Source organism: Mustela lutreola, chromosome 2, assembly GCF_030435805.1.
Source record: "Mustela lutreola isolate mMusLut2 chromosome 2, mMusLut2.pri, whole genome shotgun sequence".
Lineage (NCBI taxonomy): Eukaryota > Metazoa > Chordata > Mammalia > Carnivora > Mustelidae > Mustela > Mustela lutreola.
This window is the reverse complement of record NC_081291.1, coordinates 13,552,324-13,579,062: the sequence shown is the minus strand read 5'-3', so window position 1 is coordinate 13,579,062 and position 26,739 is coordinate 13,552,324. Positions and strand designations below refer to the sequence as shown.

Below are 26,739 nucleotides of genomic sequence, written 5' to 3'. Positions count from 1 at the left end.
GGGTCACTGCCCCACTGCCCCACCTAGACTGAGCTTCCTCTTCTGCTCTCAGGAACGTCCAAAGACCCTCCTGTGTTGTTGCCCGCCCCGAAGGATGCCCCTGGACACGGCGGGGGAGCAGACAGAAGACAGCCCGCATGGGCCGGGACAGGCCTTTATTTGAGTTTGGGCATGATGCGGATGAAGAGGATCATGCTGATGAAGATGAAGCAGACGACAATAAGCATGGCCCAGAGCAGCCAGTTGACGGACTTCTGTGTGTGCTGCTCCAGCCGCTCCGACTCGGTCTTCAGCTTCTCCAGGTTCTGGTCGGCCATCTTGAGGGAGTGCGACAGGGTCTGTGGGGGAGGCAGGGAGTGTCAACAGAGTGTGGCCTCTCCCTGCCACCTGGGGGCAAGTGGACTCTCTAGGCCCTGGCTGCTACTGTGCCCTCGGCTGGGAATTCCACCTCTGCCTTCTGTCCAACTTCTATTTTTTTTTTTTTTAAAGATTTTATTTATTTATTTGACAGACAGAGATCACAAGTAGGCAGAAAGGCAGGCTGAGAGAGGCGGGGGGAAGCAGGCTCCCCGCTGAGCAGAGAGCCTGATGCGGGGCTCGATCCCAGGACCCTGAGATCATGACCTGAGCTGAAGGCAGAGGCTTAACCCACTGAGCCACCCAGGCGCCCCTGTCCAACTTCTGTCATGCAGCAAAGCCCTGGCCACAATGCCCCTGGGCCAGGAAGCCTTTTCTGATGTCCGGGGAAGACCGCCCTCCCACCTGGTTGTCCTTCTTGATGACACTCTGAGCAGCCAGCGTGTTGGTCTTGAGGCTTCGGGCCAGGCCTAGCATCTCTTCTGCCAGCTTCTCCTGGAGGTTCTGATGTCGCTGCAGGACAAGGTCCAGCTCGGCTGCCGACTGCTTCTCATCCCCTGGTCTGGGCCCTGTCACCCCGCTGACCTCACACGTGGGTGGACGGGAGGCATGAGATGGAGTGGGGGAGGGTAAGAGACCAACATGTTCCCAAGCAACCCAGAGAGTATGGCTCTAGCTGCTGCCCTCCCTGGGGCTCCATTTCCCCTTTTTTGCTTTGGCGTTTAGGAAGAGCAGCCGCAGAAGGGGCTTCTGATCAGTGGTTCAGAGGCTTGTGGGGGCCCTTGTGGTGGGTGCTATAGTGGCCCTAGATTCCTCCATCCACCCGGCCCCACCCCCACCCCCCAGTGCTACCCAAGGGCTGAAGACACTTACACTCTCTTCCTCACATCCAGCTGGGGCTCTGGAAGCGAAAAATACCAAGCAGGAAGGAGAAGATTGGTTTCCTATTTTCCCGGCTTCCTGATCATTCAGTGCCTGTGATGTGTCTGCTACTCATAATGCCATTTCTTGTCCAGTCTGCCGCTGGTGAGCTCCTGATCATGCTTCAAAGCCCTAGCTCAAAAGCCCTCTCTTTTAAGAAGTTTTCCCTTACCCCTACCTCCAGGTCCCTTCTGCTGGTCTAACCTTGGCCCTGTGGCCTGGGAGTATCCAGCTTTATTTTCTCTGGGGCGCAGCTCCTCTGTCCTGGTACCCCCATCAGGTATAACTAAGTGACTGCCCCTGAGGCTATGCTCCCTGGGCTGTGGGAGACCTTTGGGGAGCCAGGTGAGGAATGTGAGGCAGCACAACGAGTAAGCATCAAGTCCTATTTTCTTTAGGGCAGCTCACCTCCAGCAGAGTCCTATGGGAAAAAGAGAGAGGCATGAAGTCACCTACCTGTCCTCCCCCAAAACTGCCCTTTCAGCTCTCAGAACATCCCCCCACCACTCATTTGGTGCCCCGGGAAAATCCCATGAATGACCTCTGGACCTCAGTTTTTTCATACTTTGATTATGATCCACATAAAATGCTTAAGAAGACACTTGCTGTTGCATTTTACAAATGGAAAAACTCGTTTATCTGTGGCAAGACGAGATAAAGTCATCTATCTGTGTCAAACTTGTCTCTGTTGCTTTGGGCCAACTCTGGGGCTTAACTAGATAGGTACCATTTTTGCCTTAGACCAAACTCCTACACATCTAGAAAAATCCCGGCTTGGCCTGTCAGGAAGCAGACTGCCGGCCCAGGGCAGAGGCTGTTGGGCCCCCTAAGGTCCCTGCACCAGCCACCATTTGTTGTTCCGGCTACACCCAGGCACGAAACTGTTCCTAACCAAAGGGTTCCCAGGACCCAGGGAGGAAGCCCTACCGTGCCTAGCAGCTCACTCCTCATTTCGCTGGTGTACCGAGCCCGCGACTGCAGGTGCACCGTCTTTGTGGCGGGTACCCGCTCCCTGGCTGTGGTTGGTACACGGCCGGGGGCCAGAAACTGGTTGGCGAGTGCCTTCTCTGAGGCGGAGGTCTGCAGAAGAGGGAGAAGGGGTCACCACAGGGGCAGGTCCTGGGCAGGTGAGCGCTGAGGGCTGAGGAAGTAGAGCATCCAGGCTCACCAGCTTCTCTGCCTGCAGCATCCCCTTCAGGAAATCTACCTTGCGGGAATATTCATTGATCACCTCAGAGGCTGGTTTGCTGGAAGGCGACAAGAGAAAAAGAAAACCTGTCCACCGTCCCTAGTTCCAGGAAGGGTCTCAGCAAGGGCTGGCGTCCAGGGATTCCCCATCAGGAGCCGGTCCTGGCCCATCCCAGATTTGGAGCCCCTGTAGCCACTAGCACTCACCTTGGCTGGGCTTTCAGGGCCTGCAGCATGTCCTCGAGGGCTCCCACGTACTGGGGAGAGAAAGCAGGGATGTAAGCCTGGTCTGCCAAGCCCTCTCCTCCCTGCCCTGTTCGAAGTGGGGGTGAGGGTAAGGAGTGGGGGGCGTCGGAGCCAGCAGGGGGCGGAGCCAGGACGGGGAGGGACGGGGGGGAGCCCCCTGGGCTGAAAGGGGAGGAGCCACGTGCCAGGGAGGCGGAGCTAGTTGAACTCGAGGGAATGGGGCGGGAGCTGCAGGTGAACGTGGCGGAACCGGCCGGAAGGGGCGTGGTCAAGAACGGCCGTTGGGTCTGGGGAGTAGGGCCCGGTGGCCGCTAGCTGCGGAAGCCGCAGCCCGGGAGTCGGGCTCTGCTTGACAGTGCAGATTTCCCTCACCTTCTCCAGACGCCACTCTTCCGGGTCCCGCTTCTCCGCTGCCATCGCCTCGCAGCGGCACAGCAACCGCACCAGGTTCAGCTCCAGCCTCGACGCTGCCATCATCTCTCGGCGGTATCCTGCCCCTTCCGCTGGCGCCATCTTGGAAAAGGGCGGAAGTGCCCTCGTTTGGGCTTCTTCCGGGCGCGTCCGCCTCTTTCACTATTGCATCTTTGGGGCGGAGCTAAGGTTTTGTTTCAGGGAGAGGCACAGTCCTGTCTGTGTTACTCAGGGCGGAATCGCGTTTTCCCCTTAAACGTCTTAACCCTTCCGGAAGGGTTAAAAGGACCGGTCCTACGGTGTCAAGGCCGTGAGCAATAGGTCCTCGCCTTATTCCTTTCCTCCTGCTCAAAATTCCCCTGCACCCGCTTTTTCTTGGGTTCTTCCCATGGTGCTCTTCCGTATCCAGGCAGCCTCCCCCGGTTCTTCCCGGGGTACGGGCCCGGCACTAAGGAATCCCAAGGCTTAGGGGCCCATCCAGAGTTTGTGTTTATGAGCTTCCGGGTCTGATTCCGCCACCCCCGCAGTGGCCCTAAGGAAGTTTTAACTTTTTTGGGTCGTCCCTTCTTTGGGAAACGGGTGGTATGACAAAACCTGCCTGTGGGAGGGGGGCGGATATTAGCTAGCTCTGGGGGTGAGAGGTGGGGCAGGGTCACCCCTAACGCCCAGACCTTCTTGGAGAGAATCCCTCGCCCCCCAAGTCCCCAGGCAGATGAGGCCCATCCTGCAACCTCCCCTGACCCCTATGCTTGCAGAGGACAGGGTAAGGATTGGAGCTTCAGAGGGACTGAAGCCTGGCTTGCAGCACTCATCCATCTTCCTACCCTTCGTGTCACCTGTGTCCTGGTCCCACATGGGCCTGGTGTCCTCGCAAAACACTATGTAGGAGACTAAACTCAGGGTGGATGAAGGGGGGTCACTGGAGGCAGATGGGGCAGGCTCCGAATCCCAGCCCTACTCCATCCCAAACGTGTGGCCTTGGAGAAGTCTCCCAGCTCTCTCTCATGTGCCATCTGGACTTGGGTTCTTCCTTGCCCCCCAACCCCTGCCCCATGGGCCCTGCCTGCCAGCAGGTTCCCGCAACTGCCCATCTGATTGCAGCCTGGGAGCTGGTCCGAGAGGGGATAGTTGGGGGTGTGTGGCTTTGGGCCCTAATGGGCCCACCAGGAACTGATCCCTTCACAGGGAGATGGCCTATGTAGCTGACATTTAAGCCCTAGCTTTGGGGAGAAGCTGGGTGCTGAAACGGCAACAGGAGCAGCTCAGGACAAGAGGCTCTTTGCCAAACCTCCCCCCTCCATTTCCAGATCAGTAACAAGCACCTGCAGCAGGCGCACCCCTCAAGTGAGGACTCCATGTGAAATTCCAACAGCAGCATTGCCTGGAAGATCAAGGCAGGTCCTCCCAGTCCAGGGGCACAGCCCCCCGCCCTGCACCGCTCTTGCCTGAGATCACAGGGTGGACCGCCACCAGCCAGCTCCTCCTCCTCTGACGGACTCTGAACCCAGTCCGAGCAGGACTTGCATACACACACCTTTCAGGCACTTTTTATTTTTGCACGGCTTGTGGAGCACCTGGGGTACCTCTCGTCCCACACCCGTGGCCGTGTGTCTGGGGAGTGAGCCAAGCCTGGGGGTGGGGGGAGCCCAGCTCCGGAGATCCCCAGCCTGTCCCCGTTGACCAGCAAGAATGTCCAGCCCCAGGCCTTGCCCTCCCTGCTTGTGAGTGGTCCTGAGTCACGGCTCCTGTTGGCCACGTGGAGAGGACAGTGTGCCGAGGGTTGCCTCCTCTGGCCTCCTGAGTCTGGGGCTTGGCAGACAGAAGAGTGACGGCCACATTCACGTCTCCCCGGGATGTGAGGTCTGTGGTGCTGCAGGTGGAGGCTGCTGGCCACCTTGTGTCCTGACTCCAGCCACCAGCCTTGATCCCCACCGAGGCTCCGACACTCCTTCAGATGCGGGACGGAGGATGCATCCGAGACACGCCTGGGGCTGTCAGGGGCCCCCTGGGTCCAAATCCCCCATGCAAGGCCCCAGGCCTCAGACTGCGGGCCCCGGGCCGTCCTCAGTGCAGGTCTGAGGCCCCGACATGCACTGGCCATGCAGGCTTTGCTCTGAAGACTCAAGTCCAGGTTATAAGGGAGATGAAGGGCGTTAATATAAAAGTTTGTACATACATGTATAAAAAACAATTTGGTCTCTTGTTAAGGCTGTTACAGTTTAAAGTTATGTAAACCACGCACAAAGAAACAGTTACCATATAAAACAAAAAGGGAGGTGGGAGATGCCAGGCCACCCACCGTGATTTGGTGCTCTGGGTGGGTGCGTCTGTGCAGTGTTGGGGGCTCAGCAAGGGCGGCCAGGCCTTGGCTGGCCTCTCCCTGCTTGGCCTCTGCACGTGGGGCTAGTGCCCACCTCACATTGTCTTGGAGCTTCTCGTTCGGGATCCTTCTCAGCCAAACGCAGGCTCTGCAGCTTGGTGCCCAGCTCAGGCTGGGACTCGCGGGGACTCTGGCTCTGGGGGCCCTCAGCCATTGGCCTGGCCCGAGGTGGGGGGCAGGCAGTAGGTCGGGGGATCTGAGTACCTCCGCTTGGCCCCAGGAGGCCGGTCGTCCTCGTCCGGGGGCTCCCGCGTGCCCAGCACGGGCAGGAGAGTGCTGGGTGTGACATACACCGAGTGTACCTGGTCCGGGCGGCGGGCGGGCGGCTCTCGGCGCCTCACGGGGGCAGCAGCCTCTGGGGCACCTGGTGCCCGGCCGGGGAGGTGGGAGGGCAGGCCGGGTGGGAGCTTGATGTTGGTGGTGGGCATGATGGGGGTCCGCCGGGGGGTCTTCACTCTGACCGTCACGAAGGACGACGGCCTTCGTCGTGGAGGGGCGGCTGCCACGGGGAGGGGACTCAGGGCGGGCGCGCCGGGGCTGGGGAGAACAGGCGCGGGGGGCCCTTTTGAGAGACAGACGGCAGGGTTACTGCAGCTTCGGGGCTTGAAGACGGACCCTTGCCCCAGGGCCTGCCGGCGGTGGACACGGGAAGGACAGAAGCAGACGCTGCCTTAATACTGACCTTCTGAGGCCCCCCGCCCGGCCCGTTCTTCCAACAGGCTCTCCGTGCTGGCCGATGTTTCCGAGTCCAGGTTTTCTTCATCGGAGCCCCGAGGGTCCAGCTCCGGAAGCCGGTACGTGATGTCCTCCCTGTAGGGGGGTTGCAGAGAAGGGGGTCATGGTGTCCAAGGCTGTTCCCAGGGTGAAAGATCTCCCAACAAGGGTGCCAGGCCAGCAGGGGACAGAATGGGCCTTCCTCTTCCTGGATGGGAGCCCTTGCCCTCAGTGCCCCCAGCAGCCATCCCCAAATCACTCCTGGTCCAGAGAAAGTCCAGGGAGGGCTGGGTCAGCCTGCTGAGGGAAGCCAGCCACCTGGCCCTATACTGAGCCACTGATAGGCTCCTGCCTCAGGGCCTTTGCAAGTGTTGGGCCCTCTACCCGGAGTGCTCTACCCTGTTCTTCGGACTAGGGAGGCCAAGTGGCCCAGGTCACACCTGTCCTCCTGGCATCATGTTAATGGCATCCCTGTGCACACTCACATCTTGACTGAGTGACAGGTTAATTGGTCATCCTAGCTAAAACCAACTTCAAGACAAAGTTTGGGCACGACCCCTCTGCTGCCCCCGCTTTCCCCCTGTGGACCACCATGGCTCCTGGGGGTCAAGCAGGGGGTTTAAACAGCCCTAGGCTGCGTTTTAGGGCAGCAGCCCCCCGTGAGGGAAGTGCTAGGTGGTGGGAATGAGCCGAGCCGGTCAGCCTCCTCTAACAGCCAGGGTGGCTATGCCAACGGGCTTGGGGAGGAGGGCCCGATGGCAGCGCCAAGGACAGGAAGGGGACGGAGACACTTGCTTCTCCTCCTTGATGGACTGGATCCGCTCAATGAGGATCTCCTTCTCGCGGTCCTCGTCGCCGCCGGGCACCTCCTCTTCTGGCAGCACCCCCAGCTCCTCTGGGCTGCCGCCACTGCTCGCCCGGGCCTTGGGGCTCTTGTTCTACGACAGAGAAGTGGCAGGTGTGGCTGGCCCCTCTGGGGGGGTGGGCCTGGTCTGGCATTGGGGAGGGTCAACAGCTTGGGGAGAGGAGGTTAGTTCTCATGTGGATCCCGTGGGGACAGAGTGGCTGGTGCTCGGCTGATTAGTTATCCTCAGTGCAGGTGGTCAGCAGGCAGTGGTCCTCCCCCAGCATGCACTTCCGGGAGGTTAGGACATGCTCGGTCTACCCCACGAGACCACGGGCACGAGGGGAACCCAGCATGCACCGCGCCCGGAGACATGCAGGGTGGGCCCGTGGAAAGTGTACATACCAGGACCCCCTCATAGGGAGACGAGAACCCCAGTTTGAGAGGCCATGGCTGGGGAAGAGACGAACAGAGGGTGACCACACAGGGCCACAACCGCCACACGGGCACTGAGCCACATCGGACTGCGGGGACAAGGACTGGATCCTCCCGTGGGAGCCCAGGACTTGCCCTGCTAAGTCCCCATCCCCACTGTGGGGCCACTTCTATGGTGGGGACTCTTCCCTGTAGCAGAGGCCAGAGGAAGACCCGAACCGTCCCCGAGTGGATGACCGGTCCCCTGCTGCCCTTTGAAGGGCAGTCGGCAGGAGGCTGAATGAGGAAGGTGGTCATTCAGCCGATGTGAGGGAACGGGCCCCCAACCGTGCTCCCAAGAGGCCCCTGGCCAGGTGGCATGGGGCCTAGGGTGTACAGGGCGTGCAAGGGGTAGCCAGGTGAGACCCCACCCCGCACCCAAGGCCAGCGTGCTCACAGCGTTCTGTCTCAGGAGGGAGAGGCGACGGAAGGCAATGCTCTCTGCGGCTTCTAGCTGGTTGATCTCCTCCATCTTCACCTTGTACTTCCTCATCTGTTCCTTGATGAGCATCTCCACACAGCTGCAGGAGAAAGGGACTCAGTTACCACCTGCAGGATGGCCAGTGTCAGGGCCTGGCGTCTGGAGAGGCACTGGCTGGAGCCTGGGGCATGGGGGCCCGAGATGGAGACCCAGGGCCCAGGCAAGGCCACGGACACAGCGTGGGCTGTGGCTCCCATCTCCTGTGGCGGCATACTGTGTGACATCATGTGGCTCACTCCACCTTTCTGAGCCTGAGGCCCTGTCTCAACAGGCCTCCCGGTTTGAAGGAGGAAGCACAAGCACTATGGGCCAGAGTAAGCCAGCCCCACACAGTCCCCCTGCAGGGCGGGGCAACACGGAAGTGTGAAGAACAGGTAGGCTGGGTGATGTGTCTCAGAGGCTGCAAACGACCTGCCCCTGGGGCTCTGGAAGGTGCGCTGTGAGCAGTAAGTGTGGCGGGCGAGAGGCAGGCACAACTCAGGGTTTTCCATCATCACAACCCCGCAAGGAGAAAGGGAGCAAAGAAGGTGCTAGAAGAGGCTGGAAGCGAATCTTTCAACACTCCACAGCCACCCAGGTGTGTCAGGGCCACAGGAAAGCCACCTAGAGTGGCAGGTTCTTATTTTTACAGCCTGAGGCCTAAACAGTGTCTTCTTAGTCACTGAGGTCTGACGACCTCCGAGTTCTTTTGAAGAACTCTGAAAACTTCTGAAGATGGTACAGGGGTCAGGAAAGACCGTGTCTCCCCACTTCCCCGACAGCTGCTGCTTTCCTGACAACCCTTGCTGCTGCCAGAGGCCAAGGACATCAGGCTCCCTGATCTGCCCCTCGGCTTGCCACTGGAGAGGGGGTCATTTTCCTTTTCTCTTGTTTTCTTTAGCCTCAGAAACACTTGGGAGGGATGCCCTAGCTGCTGGAGCAGACGCAGCATGGCGGGGTCGGGGTTGGGGGTGGCACTAGCACTCACGTGGTGACCTTGAGGACGTCCTTCATGCTGGTCAGCGGGTCTGAGTTGTCAGGGCAGCGCAGGAGGCAGGGGGCGAAGATGATGGCTAGAGCGCTGGGCGACATGCGGTTCACATCCTCAAGCAAGGCCACCCTGCATGATGAGCGGCAGTTAGGGGTGGCCACGGAGCCCCCAAACCCGGGGCCGGAGCCCCAGGGTGGGGAAGGGGCGGTCATCCCCTGGAGCTGGGATGGGCGGAGAGGGATCGCCTGGGTCTCCCCCAGACCCTCCTGGCACAGGCTCAGGTCTTGGGGCCGAACCCGAGGCATGCTGGGCCGGGGCTCTTGATGGGGACCCCCAGCCCCCCCCCGGGGAGCAGGCAGCGGGCACTTGCTTCACAAGGTGGAAGATGAGCCGCTCCAGCGAGTTGTGGTTGGCCTCGGGCAGGTGCTCCAGGACGGCGTAGATGGCGGCCAGCTGCTCCTGCTTCTCCGGCAGCTCTAGGGGGGCCCAGGGCATCAGCAACCTGTAGGCCCGGCCCCGACACGTTCCCGGGGGGCAGGGGAGCCTCCCGCTGCGTAGGGGCTGGGACGGGCATGTGGCAAGGTATGGGGCCATGAAGGGATCTCGGCCCTGCCCTCGGCTAGGCACCTGCGCCAGTCCAGCTGCTTTGAGCCCGGGTTTCTCAGCGGGGCCTCCCCGGTTGGCCCTGGCGAGCGCTCGTGGTTCCAAGCCGGACTGCGGCCACCTGCCCGCCCGCCCTCGCCAAGGCTGCCGTGGGCCTCACCTACGGCTCGGAGGAAGTCGCCGTACTGGGCGAAAGTCATGAGGGGCTCAGGCAGCTCTCGAAGCCACTGCTTGAGCACGCCGGTGATGGCATGGATGGGGAAGTTCTCCAGCTTGACGGCCGCGGGGTCTGCAGGGAGGCCGGCCGGGGGCTGGTGAGTGTGGGCAGGAGGTTGGGGCCCGAGAACCCCCGCCAAGCTCACCCGCCCTGACACCCACCTGTCTGTAGGGCCTGTCGTAGCTCCCGTGTGCGGTTGGCAGCACCCGACTTGCGGTAGAGGCCTTCGGTGTACAGGCCATGCATCTCCACGTGTTCCAGAAGCTTCTCCAGCACGATGGGCACGGAGGCCTTGTCGCTGGTCAGGCTGTCCACGCACACGCCAAAGTGGCCTGGCTCGGCACCTGGCTCGCTCTGCAACACCAGAAGGCAGGGCTCAGGCCTCCTGGGTGGGCTTCCTCCTTCCTGTCCCTCTGCCACCCCGCAGGCTGCTGGGGGCACCTGGCTGGGGAGGTGAGCTTGCTGGCTGCTGGGCGGGGAGGGGCAGGGGCTCCCCTGTGGAGCAGCCCCAGCTCCCTCAGGGCAGCCAGTCCTGCTCCGACTGCAGCCCTAGTGCTTGGGACTCGGTCTCCCCTGTGCACAGAGCTGGAGGCTTCCCTCCACCGGGAGGATGGAGGGGCAGGGCTGGGGGTCTAAGATGCACACTGATGAAGCCCAGCCCTGCCTCGGGGGCCTCAAGGGGCTTTGACAGAACCGGGGTGTGCTCTGCCCCGGACCAGTCCTTTCTATCAGCTTCCTGCTCCTACCTGACACCCAACCTTGGTCTCGCATCAACCACGTCTTCTCCTCCCATTGCTTGGGATGGCCTCCCCCAGATGGTCTGGAAAGTTCCCGCCCCCGGGCGGCGCTCACCTTGCTCCCGCACGTGTAGGAACAGTAGGTCTGAATCTTGTGCACACACTTCTTGTGGCAGGTCATCTTGCACACTAGGAGGTTATGGGGGGTGGGTCACAGATGGTGCCTCAGGGGACCTGGGTTCCCACTGACTGGTTTCCAAACTTGAGACATAGGAGCTTCTGCCCCAGTTCCCAGGCAGGGAAAGCATGTGGGCAGACGTTCACAGCTGGTGACCGCTACTGGCCTCAGCCTGGCCAGTGGGACAGGAACAGGGGTTTGGGGGGCTTGAGACAGAAAGCTAGCTGAGACCAAAGAGAAGGGGGAGGCCAGTGTCCTTATCTCAGGACGGTGACAACTGCCTGAGTAGTTGTGATGCACATAGGGGGACACAGATAGGGACTGAGGGGACAGGAGGCCCTGGGTGGGAAGAGAGGCCCAGGTGATCACGGCAGGAACGCACAACCGCTGGAGATCTGCCTGACTGTGCCCGGGGCCAGACCCTCCTGCCCGCTGGGTTGGCCTGGGCTGTGGCTGTGTCTTGGGGTTCCTCTGCGGCTGAATGGCCTTGCCTGTCACCACATGAGGGACCCTGGGGGTCTAGGGAGACGCTGGCAGATCAGGGAGCAGGAACTGTGTGCACGTAAGCCGGGAGGGAGGCCGTGCGGTAAACTATGGAGGTAGGCATGGGGAGGGCAGGCTGCAGGGGCCGCAGTGGGGGGTGGGGGGGAGGGTGGCTTAGGGCGGGCTGAGAATCAGCATCTACCCCAGGGTGGCAGTGGGAGGACCAAGTGGAAGAGGCATGGCCAGGGCAATGTTCCAGAAATATCTATCCTGTGGCTTGAGTAAAGGCCCCAGTGCACAGTGAGGAGTCTGGGGATGTGGTGGGGGGCTTGGGGGTGTCGTGGAGCATCAGGGGCACGGTGGGGGGTCAGGAGCGCTCACCGCTGCAGAGCAGGGCCTTGTCCATGAGCCAGATGTACGAGAGGCACTGCTCGCACGACTGTGGGATGCTCACCTGGTAGCTGGCAAACACGTGCCCGTTGTGCTGCTGGACCTAGGGGGCCACGGGGGAGGGCGCTGAGTGGCGAGGGGGGCCCCTCCACACTCTCGCTGCAGCCTGTGGCGCCTCAGGCCCGAGGTTCACGCTCACAATCAGGGTTCCCCAGGGCGGGGCGGGAAAACACGCTCACACCTGCGTCTTCACAAGCGCGCACGCGCACAGATACTCACGGCGCGATCCTGCTTCCGCTTCTTCTTCTGAGCTTTGCTCTGCTGTGAGGGAGCACACAGGCATAGTCCGTGAGGGCCCTGAGAGCACACGTGCCTCCAGCCACCCCCCCCCCCCCCCCACTGTCCCCAAGGCGGCACCACCAACCTTGGGCGGCTCAAAGTCATTCTTGGTGTGCCCGCGGGTGAACTCGTCGAGCAGTGACTGGAAGAGGTTGAGGACCAGGTTGGTGTCCTTCTCCCCCCGCTCGGCTGCCAGGTTGTTCACGACAATCTGGTAGTTCTCCATCAGGTCCTTGTAGCCGACATGAATCTTCCCGTTCTGCGGGGATGCAGGCGTGACCCCCGTGGGATGGAGAGACGGTGGGGGGATGCCCTGGAGAGGGCACGGGGGTCCCCACAGGGGCCCTCCCCAGGGCCAGGGGCTGCACATACGGGGACGGAGTACATGGTTTTGAGATTGCTTCTGAACTTCTCCGTGGCTTCGATGAACAAGCTCTCGATGGGAGTCTTCTGGGAGCGCAGGTCGTTTATCTGGAGAAGGAGAGAGAGAGACACCCTGACTCCGAGTGACCACAGGCTTGGCATCTGACTGCCTGCTGCTCAGCTCTGTCCCGAGTCCTTCCTGCTTCCCCTGTGATCCCAGCAAAAAAAAATCCAGGCTCTCTGGCTAATCCTGGCCTGATCTTTCCAGTCCCTTCAGTCCAGGTTTAAACCATACACCCCATATTGGGGGCTGGATCACCTTGGGGGTGTTGAACAGCACCCCTGGCCCCCACCCACCAGATGCCAGGGACATTCCCCAGTCAGGACAACCAAAAATGTCTGCAGGTGTAGCCACTGGTCCCCTGGGACACAGTCGTCCCTGGGGACCCTTCTGCCAACCACACACAGGCTTGACTTAACCCTGAGCCATGCCCCAAATATGTGCCGTGGTAACCAATTCACTTTTGCTGTATACACTAAGCACTCAATCAATGCGTTTTGTTAAAGTGTATCCTAAAATAAGTTCAAGGCCAGGGCTGAGCCACCGCGAAGCTGCAGGACCTGGGGGTCACTGAGGGGGACACAAGTACGTCCAGTGCCCACCCAGCTCTAGGCATTTCCGTTTCCTCCAGTGTGAGACGAAGTGGGCAATCACCCCCCAAGGATGTGGGGAGACAACACACAAAGTGTCTTTCCAACAGCAGATTCTGAACTTTCTGGGTAGGTAGTGCAGGAGAGGATGCTGGCCCGGGCCACAGCCCCTTGCCTGAGGCCCTCAGGACAGGCATGTCCCAGAGTCAGGCCCTCTGGATATTAACACTGTTCTACAAGTTTTGTGCAGCCCTTGTGATCAGACCCACTGACTTTTTTTTTCTTTCTTAAAGTAAGCTGTACACCCAACGTGGGGCTTGAATTCACGATCCTGAGATCAAGAGTCACATGTTTTATGTTTTACCAACAAGCCAGCCAGGTGCTTCAAGACCCACTGTGTTTTCCTACAAAATGTAAATATCCCTGGTGAGCAACGTGAACATTAGACAAACGTTCTCCCGTGAGTTCAGGTGGGATTCTGCAGTAAAGGAGCTAACGTCAAGTTTGGGAAGCAGTATCTGGTTTCTGGAACTTTCTGTATTGGAACTGCGCCTCTGGACGTTCTGTGCCTGGCACACTAAGGGCTTGGGTTGCTGCAGCTTCGAAGCCCAAACTGCTGGGTGCTGATCACCCTTTTGGGGGAGGCCCGGGCCTGACCGTGCGTAGCCCCGCGACCCCGCAGCTGCCCCTGGATGGCCCACCTTGTTCAGCAGGAACTCATCCAGGTACTTGAGCTCATTGGCGTTGGTGATCTTACGGAACACAGATTCTCGCCACTTCTCCGACACCGTGATTTTGCCGATCTTGAGGTTTCGGTTCTTCTTCCCTTTGCCTCCTGGTTCCTTAGCGTGCTTCTCGCCTGCTGGGTGGCGGTGCTGGTGGCTGAAGGAGGCTGGAGGAAAAAGGAGCAGCTGGGGAGGTGGGTTCTGGGGGATGCATGGTCCCCCCACACAGAGAACCAGGGCCCTGCCCTAGTTGTAAGCTGGGGTCTGCAGCCGGAAAGCGCCCTGGAGTTGGGGGGGTGGTATCCGGGACCAGCCCCGAAACCCTGTGCCCAGCACCCATTCCCAGGGACCCTGGCAAATCTTCCCTCTCTCCCTGAGGCTCCCAGCAACCAACCTTCCAGGTTCTTTTTGGTGGTGGTGGCTTCTGGCGCGGTGTGCCCCGGCGCTGTGTTCTCCATTTCCTCCACCCCCTCGAGGCTGGATTTTTTATCTTTATTCTTATGTAAGAAAAGTCTTTTAAAAGTGGATCTGCAGGAGAAAGTTAAGCAGTTTCTCTTAAACTTCGGGAGGGGACAATGGAAGCAAGGCTGGAGGAAAGGTCATCTTGCTACAAAGAGAAAAGTCACCCTTTGCTTGGTTATCCACGGAAAGAGATGCTACTAAAAATGAGATCGATTTGTGTGACGTGACAGGAGGTCAGGTGAAAAGGCAAGATGCAGGGGCACCTGGGTGGCTCAGTGGGTTAAGCCTCTGCTTTTGGCTCAGGTCATGATCTCAGGGTCCTGGGATCGAGTCCCGCATCAGTCTCTCTGCTCAGCAAGGAGCCTGCTTCCCCCTCGCTCTCTCTGCCTGCCTCTCTGCCTACTTGTGAGCTCTCTCTCTGTGTCAAATAAAGAAAATCTTTAAAAAATTAAATATTAAAAAAAAGGCAAAATGCAGAACAGACATCACAGCGTAACCCCGTTTTCATATTAAAAAAAACAACCCGAAATAAAACTACCTTCTACCCCTTTACGTGTGTTTATGGGCCTGAGTTTTAAGAAAGAAAATCAGAAAGAAAGGATGTCAAATTGTGTGCTGAATGGCGTGTCCCCCAAAAGCTGTGTCCATGTGCTCACGCTCAGGACCTATGAGTGTGACCTTATTTGGGAAAAGGGTCTTTACAGATGCGACTAAGTTACTGTGTGTCATGCTCTGAATGTCTGTCTCCCCCCAGATTTGTACGCCGAAGTCCTACCCTCAGTGTGAGGGTACTGGGGTGATGAGGTCATGAGGGGGGAGGTCCATAATGGGACTGGTACCCTTACAAAAGGGGTCCCGGGGAACTCCCTTGCCATTCCTGCCACATGATGCCCTAGTGAGAAGATGCCATGCGTGAACCAGGATGTGGTCCCCAACACACAGTATGTCTGCTGGTGCCTCAAACGTGAACTTTCAGCTCCCAGAAGACATGTCTAGAGTTTAACCCGCTTACTCTGGTGGTTTTTGTTACAGCAGCCCAAACAGACTAAGACCTCAAGATGAGGTAGTCATCCTTATGACAGAAAAAGAACGGAGAGGAAAGAGGAAGGTCATGTGAAGATGCAGGTAGAGATGGGGGGTGCAGACACAGGCCGAGGCTGCCTGGAGCCCCCAGGAACCAGAAGAGGCAAGGGGTGCCCTTTCCTAGAGCCTTCCAAGGGGGTGGCCCTGCCAAAACCCTGACTGCAGACTCCTGGCCGCCAGGACTGTGAGAAGTGAATTTCAGTTGCTAGAAGCCCCCTGATTTGAGGGGCTTTGTTTTGGTGGTGGGGTGTCCGTCCCCACAGTGGTGGGCACTCTGCAAGCCCGTTCTGGACCTTCCTCGACCTCCTGTCCCTGCATTTGGATCAAAGCTTCCCCCATCCCACGGCCCATCCTCTCCGCTCTGTGATGGACCCGTCTGGAGCACTTCTGCAGGGGCTCTCTGGGGGCAGAGCCTGGGCCCAGTTTCTTCTATCCACAGGCCAGGAGGGGTCCTGGAGGTAGGGGGAACCAAAAGCTGGTTCTGATACCATAAAAAGTCAAATGGAACCCATCGACCTGTGGGCCCAGAGGACGTGACCCAGATTGGCTCTAGGCCGCAGTGGGAACCATGATGGCGGCACACGGCCCCACTGGCACGTGAGGAGGTCACGATCCCTCATCCTGGACTGGGTGAGTATTTGCCCAAGAGTGCTTCTTAATCGCCATCACTTTAGACCAGGCTGCCGGGAGACAGGGGGCAGGGGTGGGGCCGGCAGGGACCCTGTGCATCCTCTGATGGTGACCTGAGCCTCCTCCAAAGCCCATACTTACTTAGAGTCGGCCGGTGGGCCTGGGGACAGCCCAGAATCTGTGCCGACAGACGCGTCACCCGATTTCTTCTTCTGGACGGCCGGCTTCTTGGTGCTGGGCTCCCCGTCTACGGCTTCTATAGAAGGCTGCAAAGGGAATGGGACTGGGTGAGCAAAGGCAGGCGGGACTCGCTGGAGGGAAGGCAGGGGCGCTCTGCTCACCATGCCGTCCAGCCACCAACTGCCCTTGTCTTTTAAGCCACGTTTCGGGCAGAGCAGGGGCAGCGGGGGGCGGGAGCCGCAGCCTGAAGCTTTACCTGCATCTTGGTCTGGGATGGGGACGGAAGGAGCTTGGAGACGTCGCTCGTGGACAAGGAAATGCGTCTCTCCCTGCAAGATCACAGAAACGTGGCTTTTATTTATTAGCCCAAGTTAGGATACGTTTTTGGTTGTCCTGACTGGGCTGGGAGGGGCTTGGGCATCTGGTGGGGGACAGCAGGGTGCGGCTCCACGCTCCGAGGGGCACGGGGCAGACCACCCCAGAGAACGGGCTGGCCACAGGTGTCAGCCTGCTGGGCCAAGAAAGCCCGGCCTAGCAGAAGGCCTGCATCTTCTTCCAACTCTTCTTTCCTCTGGCCAGGCAGGAGGGGTTGGGGACTCGGGGTCACCAGCATGTAGCTAGCTAAGGATAAGGCACAGTGGGTCAAGAGCTGAGCCCCTTTTTCAATTCCTGGGTGATCACCCCCACTGAGGACACGGAGACCCAGGGATGTCGTCCCGAGAGAACCGGGGATTTCTGTGTGAACACAGCTCGTGCTGGGGCACGGGTGGGGGTCAGGGAGAGCACCCAGGGTCCCAGCTAGCCCCAGGCTCTGTGGTTCCCGGCAGAGGACAGCTCTTTACGTTTCCCTGCCCCCTTCCTCCTCCTTCCTCGGGCCTCCCACCCAACTGGTGTTGACTCTCGGGCAGGCACAGAGACACTCACGTTTTTGGGACACGTGGTACTGCCCTGGTCCTGCTGCCAGGCCTCTGTGCGTGCCCCCACCCTGCCCGCCCAACCCAGCCTGGCACCCACAGTGTTCAGACAGGGGAGGGCCCGCAGCTTACTCTGTGGGCGTGAGGGCGGCCCCCACAGCCCGGTGCCGCTCGCTGAGGTCAAGGGACTGGCTCAGCATGGCGCTTGGACAGGTGGGCGGCAGCTTCCTGCCTCGCCAGAGCTCCACGGCATTGGCCAGCCGCTCAGAGTCGGGGTCCCGATACCGCTGGATCTGGGTGGAGCCTCCAGGGCTCTCAGACCTGTCCAGTGCCCTCGGGTCGCCCCCAGGCTTCCTCTTGTCCTTGGGTGTCTCGGGGGTGGTAACGGGGGCGGGCATGCTGACCCTACTGTCCAAGGCTAGGCTGGTTGGCCGTGCCACGGGGCCAGGCTCCGGGTGCTCGCCCTGCAGCATCTTCGGGGTTTCTCCAGAGAGCTCGCTGGTCGGCGTGGCCTGCGGTGGCTCCTCAGGCTGCTTCTTAGAAGCATTCTCTGTCTCTGTCCCCAAATCTGAAGGTGTTTCATCTTCTCTATTCTTCCTGTCTTCTGGGAGGCTCTCCTCTTGCTCCAGCACAGTCCTTCCAGAAGGTTCTTTGAGGGCGAGCTCTTCCTTACAGGACTGTATGTGTTTGTTTTGGAGCTTCACGTGTTCCAGCCCCCTCTGCCGCCGTGACTCACGCTTTTCCCGGCTGCTGGGCACTTTCTCGTGACTGTCAGCTGTATTTTTCTGGGGTGGGAGAGCCTTCTTCGGGCTGGGGACCTCCATCTCTGGTTGGGAGCTCTCCACCAGGGGCTCCTCGCTTGGCCACGCTTCGGGTTCCGACGTTGAATGCTCCCTGTCCTCCGATGGTTCTGGGTCTTGCCTGGGCACCTGCTCCGGCTGGGCTGCCTGGCCGGGCCCGCCTTCTGCCGTTTCTGCCCTCAAGGTTTGCTGGGCTGCCCTGTCCTCTCCAGCCCTCTGCTTTTCTGCCATCATCTGGCTGAAGCTGGTGTGAGAAGAGCAAAGGGGGCGGGTTCAGGAACAAACGTGCATACCACCTCCTGAATCCACCCAGGGCTTCAGGGACCCCTGTGCTACCCACGGGCTGGTGGCCAGGCTCTGCCTCTACCATGGTGTAACCATGGCCCTCAAGAGATGCTTCTGGAAAGGCGGAAATGCCTCAGCTAGGAAAGGGAGATCTAGGAGGTGGCCCCCTGGGATCTCCCTGTTATGGGAGGAATCTGTTAAGAAACCCTCTCAGGCAGCTCCCGGGCAAGGGACGGGAGGCAGGTCCTTGCTCTGCTCACCTCTTGCGCTGCAGGTGACCCCGGCAGAGGCTCTGGAGGCGGATGATGCTCTGTCTACGGCGCCGGTAGGCCACCCGCTGCTGGTAGCCCCTCCATGCGGCCTGGAGGTATATGGCGGCCTGTGTCCTCTCCAGGGCCCGACGGACGCGGTAGGAGCGCCAGCAGGCCTGGGGGTGGGGCAAGCGATCAGGGACGGGGCCCGTGTGACTGCCCCCGTCCCTGGCCCCCATAGGGCCCCTGTGGTACCTGGATGGTGATGGCCGCCTGTCTCATCTGCAGGAAGTGCCGGCGTTCCAGAACCCCCCGGAACCAGCTCTGCAGGAGCAGGATCTTCCGCACGACCTCCCGGTGCAGCGTCTCCTGCAGGGCCTGGCGCTCTGTCTCCTTCAGGAAAACCTGGTGGGCGTGGGTAGGGGGATGGCGGGGGGAGATCAGCACAGCCCCCGGAATCTCCAGGCCCCGTAAGTGTGTGAGACCAAGCTAGGGTGCCAACAGACCTGACCGAGGGGAGTTTTTTCCCGTCAAGAGAATTCCCCTAACATGAAGTGAACCATCGTCAATACGAGCCCATCACTGGCCTTTGGTCCCTCCACAACACTGAGCAAACGTCACGACCATTGGGCTCTGGGACATTTCCATCACCCCAAAGAGAGGTCCCCGTCTCCGGGAGCTGTCACTCCCCTGCCCTCTGTGCCCCAACCCCTGGTAACCGTGATCTGCCTGTCCTGGGCATCTTGGGTACACGGGTTTGCACACTGGGGGGGGGGGCTTTTGTGTCTGGCTTCTCTCCCTCATTGTTCTCAAGGTTCATCTGTGTCCTCAAGTGGAGCAAGACCACACAGTATTTCATCATATGAATGGCCCACAGTTTGGGGACCCATTCATCAGCTGATGGACCGTGTGGGCCATTTCTACCTTCTGGCTATTGGGACGAGTGCTGCTACGGACATGCGCGACACGCGTGTATAAGCATCTGTTTAAACACTCGTTTTCAGTTCTTTTGGGTCCATGCCCGGAACGGAATTGCTGGGTCACATGGTAACTTGAGGATGAGCTGGTTGGAGAACGGCCAAGGGACTTTGCACATCAGGTGAAGCCCTACCAGGGGCTGCCCGTAGCCCTTGTTGGACAAGGACGGCGGCAGGCGCCCCAACAGTAAGAAGCAACCAGCACGCACCTAGAGTTGGTAGACGGTGTCTGAAAGGAACACAAGGGAAGGAAGCCTCCTGCCTGACCCTGAACACTAGCAACTGGCTCCCCGACACTCTGCAGGAACCCCGGTCCATGTGCGAGGGAGTGGGAGACGGGAGTGAAGCCCGAGCCCTGCCCCTCAGATATACCCCTTCACCTTCTAGGAAAAAAAAAATGTGCTGGGCCCTAAGAAAAGCCCCTTGTCTCTCAGCATGTGGCCTGGGACCTCGGGCCACGGGAGGACCCCGTGGGTGGCAGGAGGTGGGGTATGGGTTTGCGGTCCCCCGAAGGGGTGGGAGCCCTGACCTTGGTCTTCCCGATCTGGTAGTTCCTCTTGTCCACATCCATCTTTTCCAGCAGGGCGGAGATGACCTCCCTGCAGGGCGGGGCGTTCTTGGGCAGCAGCACCTGGAACTGTTCTGTGAAATCCTGCGTGAGTTTGGCCAAAAGAGAGTATCTGTTGAGGGTTTCCGCCAGTGGCAAGGTTATGGCGCTCTGGTGAGGCCCTGGTCGAGCCAAGTTTCCAACGCCAGAATGGTACTAACAAAGCCAGAATCTCAGACTCTGAGACAGCTTAAAGCTTCAGAAAGACCACGACACACAGAGCACTGGATCTTTTCGTCACTTGGCGAGTGGCTCTTAAGGACCTGCTGGTGCTGGCACTGGTAAGGGGTGGCCAGGAAACAGGGCTGCCTTTGGCGGGGGGCTCGTAGCCAGTGGCTCACTGCAGAGCTGAATCCGAGCAGAGATACACAGCTTTTAAGCAAACAGGTCAAATTTTTAAGAATGAAGCATTAGTAAAATACACTGGTGCTTCCTCCCATTTCTGGGCTTTGGCTTTTCCTATTTATACAGGGTCAGAGAGATGCTATTTCCAGTCTGTGGATGAGAAAAAGGGAGGCATGCCACGATGAAGCCATGTCCCCGAGGCCATACGGGTACAGCTGAATTGGGGACCAGGTGCCACTACCTCTGGGTTCAGGCCTGGGACTGACTCCAGGGCTCACACTGGGGATGCCAGCTCAAGGCATGAGCCAGGGTTTCTGAGCCTAGGCCAGCTTCCCATTGGTGATGTGTGGCGATGTCCAGAGACATCCAGGGCTCTCCCGATGTGGGAGGGCTGGGTGCTTCTGGCATCAAGCGGGTGGAGACCAGGGATGCACTCAATGTCCCATCATGCCCAAGGTGGCCCCCCGAGAAAGAATGACCAGGCGGCCCCAGGGTCAACAGGGCTGAAGTCAAGAAACTGCTCTAGCAGCCGCCAGTTTGGTCTTGCCTAATTTGAGGTCATTAATGATCCTCTGCGTTTCTAACAACTCCGGGGAGACAGGACCTCTTGCTGCTGGTTGGAGGAATAGAAGAGATGGGTATAAAAGCATCCATCACAGGAGATGCTCAACAGAGGGCAGATCTGTGCAGGGATCTGCTCATGCAAATCCCTCTTCCCAGCTTGGCTTGACACCTCTGTATCCTTCCAGGCTGGGCCTGTGTCCAGCCACCTCTTCTGAGGACATCTGCCCCCCCCACCCCCGCCCATGACAGAGAATAATCTGGTATAAATGCCAACAGTGCTGGGGTGGAGAAGTCCAGCGACAAGCGTCCAGCAACCCCCCTGCCACGCACGACAGCCATGCGCGTGTTGCCCACCTGGAACGTGTACTTGGCGCTGTAGCCTGACCTCCGGATCCGCACCGTCTCCAGCATGCCTGTGTAGCGCAGCTGCTGGAGAACCAGCTCGTCGTCGAAACACAGCTCTTTCTGAAATGGGGTATGAGCGGTCAGGGATGGAGAGCTATGGGACAAGGTCCTGTAGGATTCCAGACGTAGGAGCGATTGGAGGGCATAGGTAGGGCCCAGGCTGGGCAGGACTGTCCCCAGCATGGCAGCTGTGGCCACCCGGGGATCCATCTTTCCTTGCTCCAGACGATCTTTTTGGAAAAAAGAGGTGGGCCTGCTCAGCAGTATTCAACTCTTCTGGAAAATCTGGGATCTGATCTGCTCTAGTCCCTGGTGTCAGGGAGACCTGTGCCATTTCTTATTGCTTACTTTAGGCTGATGTTCTGCAAAGAGTTTTTTTTTTTTTTTTTTAATATTTTATTTATTTATCTGATAGACAGAAATCACAAGCAGGCAGAGAGGCAGGCAGAGACGGGGGGTGGGCAGGCTCCCAGCTGAGCAGAGAGCCAGACGTGGGGCTTGATCCCAGGACCCCCAGATTATGACCTGAGCTGAAGGCAGAGGCTTCAACCCACTGAGCCACCCAGGTGCCCCAACAAAGAGTTAGTTCTTAGTTAGTTCCAATCAAAACCGGTACTGAGCTCATACTCTGTGCCAGGCCTGGGGGTGGGGGGCGTAAATACTAGGGCCACTAGGGCCGAAAGCCAAGAAGAAGTAAGGTCTGGAGGTGGGAGCCAGGAACGTATGTGAATGGGGCAGATGCTGCCAGGGCCCCCTGGAGGGGTCCAACAGGTAAGGAGACCCTGGGCTGGGTCCTGAGGAAGGAATGGGCAGGGAACAGCCAGGTGAAGGCCTGGAGGAGGATTCTGGGCCCTTGCCCAGGAGGACAGAAGCCAAAGAACCTGTTAGGGGCAAGTTGGGTTCTGGATGTCAGCAGAGCAACCCAGGAGCAGGGGAAAGCCAGGAAAACGGGAAGAGTAGAGGCAACGTGGGTAGGCCCAGATCCTGAATGGCCCCCAGCAAAGTCCCCAATGGGACAGAACGGCCAGTGGACCCATGGGGCGAAGGAAACCAGGCAGCAAGGGCTGAGCCAGCACTGGGGCCCCCACTGGTGCTCCATGAATTTTTCTAGAAACTTTCAGATCAAATAAACAGCAGCTCCATGCTTCTGCCGGATGACCTCAGCCCCTCCCTTCTGGCGCGTTTTCTGCACTGGCCGATTTGGGGATGTCCTGAAGGCACATGTGACCTGTCCCTCCTCAGGCTCCTCCACGTTCCAGATGATGTTCCTACTCCTGGTGGGCCACCTGGCTGCCCTCACTGCTTCCTGAGAAGGCCCCCCCACCTCAAGCTGGCCATTTAAGGCTCCTGGAACCTGTGTGAACACTTGGTTCCTTGAGACCTTTCCACACCCTCCAAGAGGCCACAGCAACACAGGAGCACGCCCTGCTGAGCCGCCAGACCTTGGCCTTCACCTTCCCGAGACATGGGAGCTACTCACCTTCTCGGCATTAGAGCGGATGCAGCGGATAAAGAAAGGCTCAGCCTTCCCCAGTGCCTCCAGGAGCTTGTTAAGGGACGTCTGGGAAAAGAAGGAGAAGTCTTCAGCTGGGACCCCCAGAGGCAAGCCGCTCAGTGGGAGGGGACCCAGGTCACTTGCTGCCATAAGCACTGACACAGGACATGGGAGGCTATAGCTGGACATTGCAACTGAAGGCTGCACTACTTCTGGGAGCCTGAGAGCTGGAGGGTCCCCGGAGCTGACGGATGCCGTCTTCCCAAGGTCTCCCAGCTCTTTGTCCCAGTGGGAAATTAGGAGGGGTGGGTGGGGCCAGATAAACTCTGTCTGGGGATGTAAAATGCTGGTCAGCCTCAGAAAGAAGCACGGCTGCCATGACTTTGGTCTTTGGCCTGCTGTTTACAAAAAGGATTTATAGGAGCTCCCAGGTAAGGGGATTACAAAAAAAAAAAGTCAAGGTGGGCACTACAGACTCAGATTGATGAAAAGGGGAAAGGAACAAAAAAGGTGATGGTAAGTAAGGGTCAGCAGCCACCCTTGGGCCACCTTAAGAAAAAAGCCTCTGAGCTTCCTGGCAGCCAGGGAAAAAAGGGAAACTGACCTAATAACACAGTTCAGTGGTCACCTTAATGAGCTAACCTGTTATTTTAACTCAATGGTTCACAACAGGGGTGATTCTGCCCCATCCCCCAGAGCATGTGGCAACACCTGGAGACATTTTTGGTTGTCACAACCGCAGAGGATGGTCCCCATCACAGAGAATGATCCAGCTCCAGATGTCAAACAGCACCAAGGGCAGGAAGCCCAAGAACCATTTGTTGGGTTTGTTGTGGCCAGGTCGCGAGAGCATCAGGCTGAGTTTGGCCCCCTGCCCCCGTCTCTGCAGGCTGCTTACCTGGAACTGGGCGCTGATGCTAGGCGGCTTCTTTTTCTTGTGTAGGTGCAGCAGGGACTTGGTGGTGCGATCGTGAAGGGTCATGCTGATGATGAGCTTCAGGGACTTGGAGTCCAGCAGGTTCTATGACAGACACATGGGGTCTGGCCTGCCCTCCTTGAGGGCCCAAGGGGTATCGGGAGGCATCGTAGAGGCCTGGGAGCCAGGACTGGGGGCGCCAGCCCTTAGGATCAGTCTCGGGGCAGTGCTGCTGGAGGGCAGGGGTTGGTGGGCTTGGCAGGAGGCCCGGGTGGCCCTGGGGCTGAGCCTGTGCTGTGTCTCACACATGGCACCTGCTCCGGGAGAACTGATTATGGCCTCTTTTGCGGCACGAGTGGCCAGAAGCCAAGAGCTCCAGAGTGTCACCTTCCTCCTGGCGATGAGCTCTTCAGGGGTGCCAAGTGCCTGGCACTTCAGCATGAGCTTCCCTGGCAGGTCCCCCAACGTGTGCCAACCCTTAGAATCCGCTCACAAGAGGAACTAGCACCATCCCATCTGCTGGCCAGAGTGGAGATTTTTCTCCCTTTAGTACCTTTCATAATCTGTCTGCACGCTGTACGTGGAGACTCAACAGAGGCTGGGAGCACATTACCCGAGGCCAGCTACAGGGGTCTCGGCTACTGGCCATGCGCGGATGCCCGCTTCCTGGTGGGACTTTCCTGGCTGCAGGGTCTCCTCTCCCAGGAACGTCTGGGAGGTGCTGCATCCTGTTCTGCCCTCCGGGGTGGATGGTAGCTAAACACCCCCCAAGCATGGCGAGGACAGAAGGGTCCCATTGCCTCTGGGTGGGGAAAGCTCTTTGGTGCTGATCACAGCCCTAGGCTTCCGTGCGATCAGGCCGAGCCCACCTCCTTGCTCAGTCTTCCTCGCATCCCAGACTGTGTCCCCAACTCTCTCCGCTTCCTCCTGGGAGCTCCCATGCCCTGCTTCGGGGAAACCCCAAGACCGCTCCAAATAATTTCGATCGGAGAAATTATTTTTAGAGGGGGGCAGGGGGCAACGGCGGGAAGAGGAAGGAACCGAAAAGCTGGAGATGTTAAAAGTGTCTCCCTCCCCCGACCCGGCCCTCTATCTTTCCAGAAAGCAAGTTGAGCCAGGCGCTCTCAGGCAAAGCAAGGTGGCCTTGGGCGGTGTCGCAAATGTTTACCTTTGGAATGAGCTGCTTTTGTTTGATACCTTTACTTTTCCTGTCAAAATATTAAAAATGGTTTTGTGAACAGAAGGAACACGGTGTCTGGATCTGGGTTAGTTCAGCAAGCAGTGCCTCGCGGGTTAGACGGAGCGAGAGCAGACAAAGCAGAAAGTCGGGGCACACAAGTGCAACGAGGCCGCCGCGCCTCCTGTCCGAGGCCCCAGCGGGCCCACTGGGTGCACGTGGGGCGCTTTTGCGACTGCGCGTGAGCTTCACCGGGCCAGCAGCTGCGCCTCCCCCACCCCGGGTGGCAGGAGCCTCTTGCTTGGGGTGGCTGGTCATCGGCAGGGCAGAATGTGTGTCTGTGTGGGGCCAGCCATGGGGGAAGCTGACAGGTGTCAATGACAGTGGACTGTCCCTCGTGGAGCTTGGATGGACTGAGCATTCCTGAGCCCAGCAGGTGTCCTGGCTCTATTCTCTACGCATTGCGAAATGCCAAATAGGCCCGCAGAGCCACTTCAGGACCCCCCGGTTGGGGGGAACGTGCCCAGTAAAGAACTGAAATGGGGCGTGGGCAGGAGTACATTTTGGACTTACACCGGTGCAAAGGAAAAGACAAAGCCAATCTTTGGGGTAAGGGAGCAGGGTATGGCCCTCATTCTCAGACACTATGGAATCTTGTAGACAAAGAGAAAATTTTTTTAAGCTTGCAGCTTGGGAGCACCTGGGTGGCTCAATTGGTTAAGCGTCTGCCTTTTCGGCTCAGGTCATGATCCCAGGGTCCAGGGGATCAACCCCTGCACTGGGCTCCTTGCTGAGCAGGGAACCTGCTTCTCCCTCTCCCTCCTGCTCCTCCTGCTTGTGCTCTCTGTCAAATAAATAAATAAAAATCTTTTTTTTTTTTTTAAAGATTTTATTTATTTATTCGACAGAGAGAGAGATCACAAGTAGGCAGAGAGAGAGAGGAGGAAGCAGGCTCCCTGCTGAGCAGAGAGCCCGATGTGGGACCCGATCCCAGGACCCTGAGATCATGACCTGAGCCGAAGGCAGCGGCTTAACCCACTGAGCCACCCAGGTGCCCAATAAATAAAAATCTTAAAAAACAAAACAAACTTGCAGCTTGGCTCATTTTTAAAGCCAGCTGAGGAGGGGTGTCTGGGTGGCTCGGTTGGTTATGCGACCAACCCTTGGTTTCGGCTCAGGTCATGATCTCACAGGTTGTGAAAGCAGGCTCCATGTTGGGCTCTGCGCTCAGCGGGGAGTCTGCTTGGATTCTCTCGCTCTACCCCTCCCATGTCTTCTCTTAAAATAAAATCTTAAACAAAACAGCTGAGGAAATGGTGCCCCGCAGATGAGCAAGATGCTTGGCTGTGAGGCTCTATGTGTGTCATGTTGCATCTCAACCCACGTGAGGTAGAATAAGGCTCAATAAAAATGAATTTGAAAACCAGCTGTTTTGTGGGCACAAGCCCTGAGGGGCTCCAGGTGCCCTCTCGGCCGAGGCTGTAGCTGCCTGGTGCTGTGCCAGTCGTCACCCTCGCTTTGCAGACAGAGGCCGAAAGCTCAGAGCACTTAGGCCACATGGCGCGTGAGCAAGCGAGCGAGAGACCAGGTCCAAACCCGCTGTGCGGCTTCTGGGACATTCAAACTGCCACATTCGAACTGCCAGGGATGTGCATGAACTAGGACGCCCTCCCTCCGGCAGCTTCTCTCTAAGCTCACAGTGGCCAGGGGCCGGGGAAAGCAAGCCTTGCTCTGCACGTTTGGGGGCAGAAAAAGAGATGCTTTGTGAGAGGAGCGTTCCTGCGAAGCTGTGCGGGGCACTGGGGAGCTGGCCGGGATCTGGACCACGGCAGACACTGGGGCAGGAGTGTTACAAGGGCCATTCAGCACAGGCTGGCGTTAAGAATGGAACCACGAGACAGCACGTTCGCAGTGGCCAGTTCAGCAGGACAGGAAGCCTGCAGGCCAGGGTCCTGGAAGCGAGGGGAAGGCGGTCG

The 26,739-nt window shown here is 58.8% G+C and overlaps 2 protein-coding genes across 11 annotated transcripts in view; both read right to left on the bottom strand.

Annotated features, from left to right (window-relative positions):
- Positions 1-138: 138 nt before the first annotated feature.
- USE1 (unconventional SNARE in the ER 1) lies at positions 139-3,247 on the bottom strand. The gene is made up of 8 exons (XM_059160412.1): positions 3,085-3,247; positions 2,674-2,723; positions 2,447-2,525; positions 2,206-2,358; positions 1,687-1,699; positions 1,231-1,258; positions 763-937; positions 139-338 (listed from the first exon to the last, which is right to left on the bottom strand). The coding sequence occupies exons 1-8, from the start codon at positions 3,223-3,225 to the stop codon at positions 156-158; spliced, it is 822 nt and encodes a 273-aa protein (XP_059016395.1). The 5' UTR covers positions 3,226-3,247; the 3' UTR covers positions 139-155.
- Positions 3,248-4,643: 1,396 nt separating this feature from the next.
- MYO9B (myosin IXB) overlaps positions 4,644-26,739 on the bottom strand; it is an 84,934-nt gene continuing 62,838 nt past the window's right edge. For 6 of the 10 annotated variants that reach the window (XM_059160401.1, XM_059160408.1, XM_059160406.1 and 3 more), the window contains 26 exons: positions 24,755-24,794; positions 23,569-23,691; positions 22,656-22,736; positions 21,125-21,235; positions 19,784-19,906; positions 18,533-18,682; positions 18,287-18,453; positions 17,074-17,985; positions 16,284-16,356; positions 15,989-16,113; positions 14,067-14,200; positions 13,649-13,839; positions 12,306-12,404; positions 12,019-12,192; positions 11,874-11,915; positions 11,586-11,697; positions 10,659-10,732; positions 9,968-10,160; positions 9,750-9,878; positions 9,357-9,462; positions 8,984-9,115; positions 7,933-8,056; positions 7,467-7,514; positions 7,009-7,155; positions 6,186-6,309; positions 4,644-6,065 (listed from right to left, as the gene is read on the bottom strand). In XM_059160401.1, coding sequence (XP_059016384.1) covers positions 5,650-6,065; positions 6,186-6,309; positions 7,009-7,155; positions 7,467-7,514; positions 7,933-8,056; positions 8,984-9,115; positions 9,357-9,462; positions 9,750-9,878; positions 9,968-10,160; positions 10,659-10,732; positions 11,586-11,697; positions 11,874-11,915; positions 12,019-12,192; positions 12,306-12,404; positions 13,649-13,839; positions 14,067-14,200; positions 15,989-16,113; positions 16,284-16,356; positions 17,074-17,985; positions 18,287-18,453; positions 18,533-18,682; positions 19,784-19,906; positions 21,125-21,235; positions 22,656-22,736; positions 23,569-23,691; positions 24,755-24,794 — 4,150 coding nt within the window. In that variant the 3' untranslated portion in view covers positions 4,644-5,649. The remainder of the gene's footprint in view (positions 6,066-6,185; positions 6,310-7,008; positions 7,156-7,466; positions 7,515-7,932; positions 8,057-8,983; positions 9,116-9,356; positions 9,463-9,749; positions 9,879-9,967; positions 10,161-10,658; positions 10,733-11,585; positions 11,698-11,873; positions 11,916-12,018; positions 12,193-12,305; positions 12,405-13,648; positions 13,840-14,066; positions 14,201-15,988; positions 16,114-16,283; positions 16,357-17,073; positions 17,986-18,286; positions 18,454-18,532; positions 18,683-19,783; positions 19,907-21,124; positions 21,236-22,655; positions 22,737-23,568; positions 23,692-24,754; positions 24,795-26,739) is intronic. The other 4 variants (XM_059160404.1, XM_059160409.1, XM_059160403.1 and 1 more) reach the window with 3 other exon arrangements.